The sequence below is a fragment of the Leuresthes tenuis genome, unplaced genomic scaffold (genome assembly GCF_036924035.1).
Source record: "Leuresthes tenuis unplaced genomic scaffold, fLeuTen1.0.hap1 SCAF_17, whole genome shotgun sequence".
Lineage (NCBI taxonomy): Eukaryota > Metazoa > Chordata > Actinopteri > Atheriniformes > Atherinopsidae > Leuresthes > Leuresthes tenuis.
In genome coordinates this window covers 1493977-1506051 of record NW_027325371.1, presented here as the reverse complement: position 1 = coordinate 1506051, position 12075 = coordinate 1493977, and the positions used below count along the sequence as shown (strand labels likewise).

General features: G+C 48.6%; 1 protein-coding gene across 1 annotated transcript; it reads right to left on the bottom strand.

The window, feature by feature from the left end:
* Positions 1–4009: 4009 nt before the first annotated feature.
* LOC140272701 (uncharacterized) lies at positions 4010–7405 on the bottom strand. The gene is made up of 2 exons (XM_072368104.1): positions 7153–7405; positions 4010–6578 (listed from the first exon to the last, which is right to left on the bottom strand). The coding sequence occupies exons 1-2, from the start codon at positions 7343–7345 to the stop codon at positions 5560–5562; spliced, it is 1212 nt and encodes a 403-aa protein (XP_072224205.1). The 5' UTR covers positions 7346–7405; the 3' UTR covers positions 4010–5559.
* Between the last annotated feature and the right edge of the window lie 4670 nt (positions 7406–12075).

Sequence of the window (12075 nt, the reverse complement as noted above, 5' to 3'; positions counted from 1 at the left end):
TCCTGATCAATAGTTCTGCAGCTTTCTGAAACCTTTAAAGTGTCCTGATCAACAGTTATGCAGCTTTCTGAAGCCTTTAAAGTGTCCTGATCAATAGTTCTGCAGCTTTCTGAAACCTTTAAAGTGTCCTGATCAATAGTTCTGCAGCTTTCTGAAACCTTTAAAGTGTCCTGATCAACAGTTCTGCAGCTTTCTGAAACCTTTAAAGTGTCCTGATCAATAGTTCTGCAGCTTTCTGTAACCTTTAAAGTGTCCTGATCAACAGTCCTGCAGCTTTCTGAAACCTTTAAAGTGTCCTGATCAACAGTTCTGCAGCTTTCTGAAACCTTTAAAGTGTCCTGATCAACAGTTCTGCAGCTTTCTGAAGCTCTTTCACAGTTTTTCTTTGGACATTTTCTGCTTTTTCCCTCATCTTCAGTCCTTCTTCTTCAGCATTTTCAGTGTTTTTTCTTTGTTCAGCCACTTAACTCTGACCTTTGAACCCTTCAGGCAGAAAAAAGGCTCCTAACTCAAGGGATGAACCAGTGTTGTGTCGACACAGAACAGACAACTTAGCAAAGAAGCCATTTTAAACTGGATCTTTAGGCACTTTGTTAGGACTGAGGACTGAGTGTGGCTTTGTTCAGCGGCGCCACACTGCCCCCTGCAGGCGGAGCGCTCAGGTGCAGCAGCGACTTATTCTGAACTCCATTCATCTGTAAAACCTGAAAAACCACTTTCAGCTGTTAACTTTCCATCTTTAAAACAGTTTTATGTGAAGGGAAAAGATCCAGAATTACGAAGGAGTGACTTTTATCTAACTGGAGGCAGAAAGAACCCAAAATATTTCAGCTTAATTTAATGTCTCAGACCAGATTTGATATGAAGTATCATGAAGTTCTGCTTTTTCCCTCATCTTCAGCCCTTGTTCCTGAGCATTTTCAGTGTTTTTTCTTTGTTCAGCCACTTAACTCTGAGCTATGAAGCATTTAGGCAGAAAAAGGCTCCTAACTCAAGGGATGAACCAGTGTTGTGTCGACACAGAACAGACAACTTAGCAAAGAAGCCATTTTAAACTGGATCTTTAGGCTCTTTGTCACAAAGACACATCATTTGTTCCCATTTCTTTAGCTGCATCTATGAAAAACAGCAAAGAAAACACAGTTTGACAGACAGAAAATAGGATTTCTGCAGCAACAAGGTGATTCCCAAAGAGCTATTAGCTGAAAACTTGGCATATCTCAGCATGGTGTGCAGTGTGTCCTTAAAACATTTGAGGAAACTGGACAAGTGGAGGACAAAAGAAGAAGTGTCAGGCCTAAAAAACTATCTCCAGCAGATGAACAGGATCTGAAAGTGATGTCCTTAAGAAAGAGGAAAAAATCCAGCTGTGACCTGACAGGACCTGAGAGATGCATCTGGACCTTCAGCTGATCCATCTACTGTTGGCCCAAGCCTCATCAGAAATGGGCTCCATGGAAGGGTGGCTGTCAAGAAGCCGTTCTTAAGGAAGGGAAACAGGGAGAAAAGGCTGAGCTGTGCCAAATGACACAAGAAGTGGACTGAAAATCAGTGGCAACAGGTCTTATGGAGGGATGAATCCTCCCCAGAGCCCGGACCTCAACATTATTGAAGCAGTGTGGGATCATCTGACAGAGAACGGAACAAAAGGCAGCCCACATCCAAAGAAGAGCTTTGGGATGTCCTTCAAGAAGCCTGGAGAACTATTCCTGAAGACTCCTTAAAGAAATGACAGAAAGCTTGTCTCAGAGGGTTCAGGCTGTGTTGGAGAATAAAGGAGCTCAGACCAGAGATTCACTTTAAAGCTGCTGAGAACTGATAAAAAACTCTGTTTCTGCCTCAGATTCTGGGTTTATGTTCAGGTTTCAACATGTTTCAGTGAATCTCTGCAGCTGCTTCCTGTTTTTATGGATAAATATGAAGAAATGAAGCTGATCAGAGCTTCTCTGGAACATTTAAACGCTTCTGATCCAGATTTGATGTCCGTTTTCTTTCTTTTATGTTCGCAGCTACAAGCTGAATAAAAAACAAACTTAGTTCACAGAAATAAGAAAAGAAAAGAGATGCTTCATCTTCACTAACTTTATTTCAGCTTTGTGTCCACCTTCAACATTTAGCATCTCACTAAATCCATCAGTCTTCCTGTTCTGCCTCTCAGATCTTCAGAGACTCGGGGACAGCCTGCAGCTGATGAGTTATTTTAGGACCGAGTCCCGCTGCTCCACCCGATGAGTGACGAAGGTTCAGCCGGCAGCTCCCAAACGTCTTTTATCTGCAGCTGCAGGAGACGCCATGACAACCTCCGAGGGAAAATAAATTAATACAGAAATAAATAAGGTTGTGTAGCTGCCTGGAGCCTCCATCACATCCTGGAGGAGAAAGCAGCCCAGCAGGAGCGTTTTCCTGCTCTGCAGCTTCATCACAAACCAGCAGCTTTAACCAGGCGTGGAGCAGCTCAGCCTCCTTCTCTCTGCTGATTTTTACAGCCGAGCCGCTCCAGTTTCAGCGGGTTTCTAACCAAAAGCAGCCGCTCCAGTTTCAGAGAGTTTCTAACCCAAAGCAGCGAGTTTCTAACCAAAAGCAGCGAGTTTCTAACCAAAAGCAGAGAGTTTCTAACCAAAAGCAGCGAGTTTCTAACCAAAAGCAGCCGCTCCAGTTTCAGCGGGTTTCTAACCAAAAGCAGAGAGTTTCTAACCAAAAGCAGAGAGTTTCTAACCAAAAGCAGCGAGTTTCTAACCAAAAGCAGCGAGTTTCTAACCCAAAGCAGCGAGTTTCTAACCCAAAGCAGCGAGTTTCTAACCAAAAGCAGCGAGTTTCTAACCAAAAGCAGCGAGTTTCTAACCCAAAGCAGCGAGTTTCTAACCCAAAGCAGCGGGTTTCTAACCCAAAGCAGCACATTAACGAGCCGAATCTTCGGCTTTCACAACCAGAACGTAGAGGAGTTCAGACACAGCTCAGAGGAAGGTTTGCTCAGGTTTTCTGTTCCTGAAAGCTTCATTTTTCACTTCCTGTTTCTGCACATAGAGGCAGAAAGTAGTGGGATGATTGCCACCTTCCATGTGGGAGACCTGGGTTCAAATCCCTGCATGACTCCAGTAGGGGTCCTTAGGCAAGACCCCCCACCCTACCTGCCTGCCTGTAAGTCGCTTTGGATAAAATGCATAAACATGAACAGAAGAGCTTCTAATTCTGCTAGTTTCAGCCCAGACTTTCCTCCTTGTTGGTTTCCTTCCCAGCAGCAGTAAAAACCTTAAGGAACCTTAAGCTAATTCGAGCTGCAGCCGCTGGTCGCTGCGCTTCAGACAGAAGCTGCTTCAGGCAGAAGCTGCTTCAGACAGAAGCTCTTCAGACAGAAGTTCTTCAGGCAGAAGTTCTTCAGACAGAAGTTCTTCAGACAGAAGTTCTTCAGGCAGAAGTTCTTCAGGCAGAAGTTCTTCAGACAGAAGTTCTTCAGACTGAAGTTCTTCAGGCAGAAGTTCTTCAGACAGAAGTTCTTCAGACAGAAGTTCTTCAGGCAGAAGTTCTTCAGACAGAAGTTCTTCAGACAGAAGTTCTTCAGACAGAAGTTCTTCAGACTGAAGTTCTTCAGACAGAAGTTCTTCAGACAGAAGTTCTTCAGACAGAAGTTCTTCAGGCAGAAGTTCTTCAGGCAGAAGTTCTTCAGACAGAAGTTCTTCAGACAGAAGTTCTTCAGACTGAAGTTCTTCAGGCAGAAGTTCTTCAGACAGAAGTTCTTCAGGCAGAAGTTCTTCAGACAGAAGTTCTTCAGACTGAAGTTCTTCAGGCAGAAGTTCTTCAGACAGAAGTTCTTCAGACAGAAGTTCTTCAGGCAGAAGTTCTTCAGGCAGAAGTTCTTCAGACTGAAGTTCTTCAGGCAGAAGTTCTTCAGACAGAAGTTCTTCAGACAGAAGTTCTTCAGACAGAAGTTCTTCAGGCAGAAGTTCTTCAGACTGAAGTTCTTCAGGTAGAAGTTCTTCATTAAACCGACGGTCCAACACACCTCAGCGGCTTCTGTTCCCTTCGTTTTACGAGAGCAAAGTCGCACGAGTCTAGCTTGATGCCGACATAATTAGCGCCTTGCTGCTGGTTCGGCCCATCGGCCATTAAACATTAAGCTTAAAACACGGGCGCCATCGTGGCTGCGCCATCGTGGCCGCCTCACGGCGGCGCCATCACGTCTGCCTCGTGCATCCTGCGTTCATGTGGTGCACCTTCGAAGGAATTAACGCTACCGAGGCTCGTCAGGGCAGCGGTGGTAAGAAATGTCCCCGTTTATTAACGATAAGCAAACGACCAGCAGGGGGCGTGTTAGCTCACCTTTGACCCTGGGCTCGTTCTCGGGGCCTCACACATCTATCAGACCGCCGCTGCTGCCTTTTCTGTCGTGACCTTGAGATAAAACAACGCTAACCGCTAACCGTTCTGCAGCAGCTTCCTGTCTGAGTGAGCAGCAGCGCCCCCTTGTGACATCATCAGGTAACGCAGGCGCTGCACGGGAAAACATTTTGAGAACAGCAGGTGCCGCCTCTGAGAAGAAGCTGCACAGGAAGCAGAGAGCGTCGCTACAGCTTCAGCTTCTCTTGGTTTTAATGTTCAGACCAGCTTATTACGTTACTTTAAAGCCACGCCCACTAAATCTGCTGTGGTGGATGTGGGCGGAGTTAGATTATTAGGTTGCAGCCAGACGCACCGGGAGAAACATGCTGGGTTTCAAACACGCCACTTCAGCCTACAAAAAGCAGGAAGTGCACGCTTATCCCACCTGGAACTGCGGCGTAACCTCGGAGGTCGAAGCTACCTCCTCGTTTCTTCACGTTCCTGGAGTGATGCGTTTGAAAAACAGGAAGAGCTGCAGCGTTCTGGACCAGAACGACCATCAAAAGCAGCTTGAAGGTGAGTCAGAATCCCATGAAAGTCGTATTTCCTGGATGACTTCTTCTGTTGCTGCGGTTACGCAGTGAGGTGCTTCTCAGCGGTGACACCTGCTGTTCGGGAGGAGAACTGCAGGATGCTGATAAAACCTTTAACTCAGTAACTGCTGCTGCCTGATCTGCGCCACTCGGGTTCGGTCCGTCATCGTCTGAATGAAGCAGCGAGGAACACGACACGCCGCCACCTCAGAACTCGTGTTCCCGCCAAACATTTTGAATTCAGCACCTTTAACCACAGCTGAAACATTATCAGAACCACTGCAGATTAACGTGTTTTTAACCTCAATATTCTACCTTTTCCTACTTTTTTTTGCTTAAATAACTCTGGTTTTCACGCCATGACGGTTGCTGGTTTGTGATGGCGCCGACTGTCGCGCACGCCGTGCTGCCAGAGCTCGCCGCCGCCACCCTTCTTCTGCGTCTCTCCTCCTTTTAAAGACTCGGCGCTGCAGATGCTTTCGTGTGAACCTCGCTGCGTCGGAGGCGGATCCTGGAGGATTCTGATTGGCCAGCGGTGGTTGCGCCCCGCCTTGGCGACGCTGAGCCTCTCTCTCAGATGTTCTGTCCTGTCTGAGTCCGCTGAGCTCGGCAGCTCGAATTTCTCTGAGTCCACGTGTGAACGGTCCAATCAGGCGCTGGCCACGAAGCACATGTCCTTCTTCAGGTGCAGCTGCAGGCCGCTGGCGCTGGTGAAGGTCTTGGAGCACTGGCCGCAGCGGTACGGCTTCTCGCCGGAGTGCGTGCGCTTGTGCTTCTTCATGGTGTCGCCGTCGCTGAAGGTGCGCCAGCAGAACGGGCAGCTGTACGGCCGCTCGCCCGTGTGGATGCGCAGGTGGCGCCGCAGGTTGCCCCTCTGGCTGAAGCTCTTGGAGCAGAAGGTGCAGCGGTGCGGGCGCTCGCCCGTGTGCGTGCGCAGGTGGCGCCGCAGGTCAGCGGACTGAGCGAAGGACTTGCAGCACCAGTCGCAGGCGTAGGTCTTCCTCTTCTGCTCCAGGTGGAGCCGCAGGCTGGCGGCGTGGCTGAAGGCCTCGCCGCAGCGGGGGCAGCGATGAACGAGCTCCGGGATGAAGCCGGCGCCGTCATCGGCCGGCTGCATCTCCTGAGAGGACTTCCTGTTTCTGCTGGCGTCCTGCCGCTCAGCGCTCGCCGTCCTGTCCGCCTCCGCCCGGCTCCTGAAGCTCGACTCCTCCACCGCCACATGAGCGCCGCCCGCCGCAGCTTCTGTGAGGTCGTCACCCACCTCCTCTGGTTCGGTTTTGATCCGTGCCGGCGGCGCGGCCCGTGGCTCCTCCCTCCCCGCCGGAGCAGCAGCTTTGGGAGCTGAGGAGGCGGGAGGATCCACGGACGAGTGAGAGGGGAGAGGCGACGCTCTCACAAAGCCCTCCTGAGGCGGATCGGCTTTCAGAACCGGCTCCCAGGGTTCTGAGGGCTTCTGGTCTTCTGACAGGAGAACCGGCGCCGGCGTCGTCTCCCTCGGGACCGACAGCAGCTGCACAGAAACCAGCTGTTCCTGCGGCGCCGTGGCGGCGTTCACTTGTGGCTGTCTGGGCTGGTTCAGGGTGGAGTCGGGCTCCTCCGAGCGGGACCTGTGCTCCGGGTCGCCGGGCTGCTGCTCAGAAGCGAAACCCAAACTGGACCTGGTGGACCCTGAAACAGCAGCAATACCACACTTCAGTTAACTTTCTGCTGTTTCTGGAGAGGAATGTGGCGTTTTGTCCCTGAACTGCACATTAAAAGGAATAAATCTCACCCACTTTACTAAAGCGATCAGGTGACGTCACACGGACCACGTCTGGAACGCGCTTACTTTTGTTTTCTTTGTTTAATTCTGCTCAAACTGTGACTAATAAAAAAAAAATCTACTGATTTAAACATTTCAAACACCAAACTTTGTAATGTTAACACAGCCTTTAGCTCACTGAGCCACAAAACGCCAGATACTTCTTTCAGAAGAAAAACACACGATCAGCTGATTCTTAATACGGGCTTAAAGAGAAAGAGGAAGTAGCCATAAAAGGTGGCGTCTATCTTCACATTTCGATAAAACGTGCTAATTTAACAGGTGCCGAATGGTAACTGAAATCATTGGCGACTTATGAAACATTTAAAATCCCCGATTTATGTCGTATTTAAAGTTAAAGCCTTTTGAACGACTAAATCGGACGGATTTTAAACGCAGTTTGGAACCGCGTTCTCTCGCGCCGTGTCGCTCGGCCCTTACTCAGCCACTCGGTCTCGGCCTCCAGCAGCAGGATGTCCCGCAGCTGCCTCCGCAGGCTCTCGTTCTCCCGCCGGGTTCTGGCGGTCTCCTCGCGGTACTCGGCCACCGTGTCCTCCACCACGTCCAGTACCTCCTTCACCACCGCCGTCAGCCGCTCCGTCAGATAGGCGCTCAGGAGCTGCAGTTTGGTCATTTTGATGATGGGAACACAAACAGCTGCGGCAGCATCCACACCGGAAAGGGACCAGACGACAACAAACCAAACCGGAAACGCGTTTATTTCTCCTGCATCGGCCCTTCATAATAAGTGTCGGTGGACTCCGGGCACGTGCTCAGATTAAACAGGACAGGGGCCAATGTTGGTTATTTTAAAATGTTGCTTTTCGAAAGTCAGAAAACATCAAAATAACCACAAAGAGATCAGAAAGATTGATAAAGAGGAATAAAAAGAATCAATAGGAAAGCAAACTGGATGTAAACTGGATGCAAAATGGAAAAAGGACCCTGTAAAGGGGCCAAGAGAGGTAAGATAGGCAAGATAGGTAACAAAAGGCGCATTCGGACAGAGAGTTACGCGGTTCTAAGAACTGTCCTCCCCCAGGGGAACTGTCGGGATCGGGGACCTCGACAGGGACTGATGTGACGCAGCCGTCTGCCACAGACGTGTTACTTTAGCGCCACTCAACAACAGAACAGAACCCGGGAAAAGTAAGGAGAGAAGAAAACAACAGCACCAAGAAGCTAACATGGAGAGCGAGGAGGCCACCGTGTTCACGGGCTGCATGGCGGTGATATTAATCATGGACGATCACATCAGGCGTCTAAGATGGAGGCTGGAAGAGCTCACAGCGAGAGTCAGGAGACGGAGAATCCAGCAGCGGGCGATACTTCTTCGTTTCATGGAGGGAAGAAGGAGAGCAGAGCGCCGCAGACAAAGGAGACGAAGTTTAACTTATTAAACAGGCGCCGGTTGGGTCCGTGTCCCTATTCCTGAGGGCCGTGGTCCCTAGTTCCCGAGGGCCGTGGTCCCTAGTTCCCGAGGGCCGGGGTCCCTAGTTCCTGAGGGCTGTGGTCCCTAGTTTCTAAGGGCCGTGGTCCCTAGTTCCTGAGGGCCGCGGTCCCTAGTTCCTGAGGGCCATGGTCCCTAGTTCCTGAGGGCCGTGGTCCCTAGTTTCTAAGGGCCATGGTCCCTAGTTCCTGAGGGCCGCGGTCCCTAGTTCCTAAGGGCCGTGGTCCCTAGTTCCTGAGGGCCGTGGTCCCTAGTTCCTGAGGGCCGCGGTCCCTAGTTCCTAAGGGCCGTGGTCCCTAGTTCCTGAGGGCCGTGGTCCCTAGTTCCTGAAGGCCGTGGTCCCTAGTTCCTGAAGGCCGTGGTCCCTAGTTCCTGTATGTCCGAATGCACGAATAAACGGTCCTATTCCTGAAAAGGTTCTAGGAACTGCAAAAGGTTCCTACAGTGGGAATGAGCCTAAAAGTAGGGCACGGGGCCCCTGTTCGACCCCAACTCTGATGTGTCAAATTTATCAAAATATTCTATAAAAAGTCAGAAGTAAGAAATGTAATTTGAACTGAAAAAATAAACCATAGCTGACATACAACTGCAGTAATAAGCCAGGCCAAAGGGGCCAAATATCAAGCCACTGTGAGGGAACATAAGGGCATAAAGGTGACATGAAGAATGGTTCAAGAGGCCAAAAAATAACCCTAAAGATGCTGAACTTTAATGTGAAACCAGAAGAGATTCAGAAGTAACTCAAGGACGTGAAAAGACCTTCAGCTGAGAAAAACAGACTTAAAACCAACACAAAACTGCCAAAAAACTACATAAAACCATAAAGAGGAACAAAACAAAGTGACACAGACACAAATACCCAGATGTGAGATGGTAAAGAATGGTTTAAATGCAGCATCAACGCAACAATATCCAGTGCTTACATGGTTGGTTTGAAACATTAAATCCACACCCGTGTAAACTTAGAAAATACCCACAGGTTGTGTTTCTGGACCAAAGGGAGCCTCCTTCGTAGATTAATTTAAGGGATTCATAACTTCTATGACTCCCAATCAGGGATAGTAGAAACTGGCTGATACAAGGAAAATAAATGATCCAGATGTTGTGTCACTGAGCCGTTAAACAGAAGGAGGAAAACATCTGGATGCCAGAACTAACGCCTGTAACTCGCTGTGGACGCGCAGTTCCACACTATGACCACTGGGGGGCAGTGAACACACGGGAACACTTCAACATCAACATGAACACAATGGAAAACACACTCTTCTATAGAAACCTCAGAAGAAAACAATCCCACCCAACAAGAAAACAACTTCCTGTCAAATGATTCAAAATAAGAGTGATGTCAGAGGGCTGTTTGGCTTCATCGCGCAGCGCATGTTTCACTGGTTGTAAGTAAGTATGAACATCAGTCAACAGGGGAGCAGAAATGTACCCAAAGCTAACAGAAAAAAAACAGAAAATAAACCCAATTTGTTCAAAACAAAAGTACCGAATCAGGCTTGTAAAAACCTTTATTTACAGATAAATACAGAACTACAGAATCAGGACTGAAAACCACCTTCATGGAGGATCTTCTGTCCTTAAATGCATCACAGCTCCTGGTTCTGGGTTCCTCTGTGGTCCAGGCTGATGATGGAGAGGAAGGCAGAAGCAACCAGTGATCTGATCATCGGACCACCTCTGACCACCTCTGTGTTCGGTGGTTAAAAGTCGCTCTCTGGCAGCTATTTGTGTCCTAAACCATCATCTGGGCTCTTAAAAGTGTCTTGGATGTGACTCTACATAATTTCCTCATTTAGTGACTGGGACTATGACTTCCTGTCCCGCCTCTGCTTCACTGAGTGGCCATTTCCAGTGCTGGAGCAGTTCAGGAGTACATGTTAGAACAAGAGAGCAGTTCTCTGTTTGCTTGACTGGACGAATGAATGAATGAACGTGTGCTATAGCTCTGTTAGCTCATAGCTGCTGTTAGCTCATAGCTCTGTTAGCTCATAGCTGCTGTTAGCTCATAGCTCTGTTAGCTCATAGCTGCTGTTATGTGGCTACTTGCAGCTATAGGAGAGCTAACAGGGATTTCTACACAGGCACTCTACTGGGACCACTTCATCCACACGCCCCCCTGCAGCACAGTTTATTCACTCCGTGCTCTGTGACAGTCGGCTAACTTCACACACAGTTTGCTGCTGATAGTTTTGTGCAACATGGCAGAATATTTATCAGATTTTGAGTAAGATGGACGTTCTTACCGGAGTGAATAAGCTGTGCTGCAGGGGGGCGTGTGGATGAAGTGGTCCCAGTAGAGTGCCTGTGTAGAAATCCCTCCGTTAGCTCTCCTATAGCTGTTAGTAGCCACATAACAGCAGCTATGAGCTAACAGAGCTATGAGCTAACAGCAGCTATGAGCTAACAGAGCTATGAGCTAACAGAGCTATGAGCTAACAGCAGCTATGAGCTAACAGCAGCTATGAGCTAACAGAGCTATGAGCTAACAGCAGCTATGAGCTAACAGAGCTATGAGCTAACAGCAGCTATGAGCTAACAGAGCTATAGCACACGTTCATTCATTCATTCTTCTTAAAGTATTGGTGAAATAAAGACAGATAATGCCTTATTTAGAGGCTGCATCCTCTAAGCCCCGTTCACTCCGTTATATGGATCTCCAGTTATCTAAATATCTTCAGAAGGACGCCGACTTTCACCAAACTGTTCTCTGTGAGCAGATGAACGTATTTCATGCCAGAAATAAGGTTTAAAAACACCGGAGTTCCCCTTTAATGTGTGCGGAGCTCCTTTCCTGAGTATTTGCAGGATTCAGGCAGCTCTGATCATGGCTCACATGCTTCCAGCTCATTTCACTCAGTTTGCAGTTAGGACCTGATTCAGGTTTTCCTTCAGTCCATCCCGTGTTTTCTCTTTAGTTTTCTTACTCGTTGGTTGCTCCTGCCTCAGCCCTCCTGGGCGTTTCCTCTGTTTTCCACATTAATGATGACAAACCCCCTTCCTTTCTCTCTTTTCTGTTCTTTTAAATCTCTCTTCTGTTGTAATTCTTCCTGTAGACCAGGTGTGAAAACCTCCCTCCCAGCTCCATCTTCTCCACTTCCCAAGATGGCGCCCCAGCAGGTGGACACCATCAGCTGTTTCATCTGATCCGAACTTCCTGTCTCCAGCCTCCTCCTTTTCTTTCTTCTCTGTCATCAGAACTGTTCCCGTCACTCTTCTTCTGTGGTTCCTTTTAGTTGAGCTGCATCGAACAGCAGAAAATGAACAGAACAGAAGCTGATGGAGTTACTGGTCCAGAAAGATTCATTCAGAACCACTCAGAACCACTCAGAACCTACTCAGAACCACCCAGAACCTACTCAGAACCACTCAGAACCTACTCAGAACCTACTCAGAACCACTCAGAACCACCCAGAACCTACTCAGAACCACTCAGAACCTACCCAGAACCACTCAGAACCAACTCAGAACCTACTCAGAACCACTCAGAACCTACTCAGAACCACTCAGAACCACCAGAACCAACTCAGAACCTACTCAGAACCACTCAGAACCACTCAGAACCTACCCAGAACCTACCCAGAACCACTCAGAACCTACTCAGAACAACTCAGAACCACTCAGAACCACTCAGAACCTACTCAGAACCACTCAGAACCTACTCAGAACCACTCAGAACCACTCAGAACCTACTCAGAACCACTCAGAACCACTCAGAACCACTCAGAACCAACTCAGAACCACTCAGAACCACCCAGAACCAACCCAGAACCTACCCAGAACCACTCAGAACCTACTCAGAACAACTCAGAACCACTCAGAACCACTCAGAACCTACTCAGAACCTACTCAGAACCTACTCAGAACCACTCAGAACCACTCAGAACCACTCAGAACCACCCAGAACCACT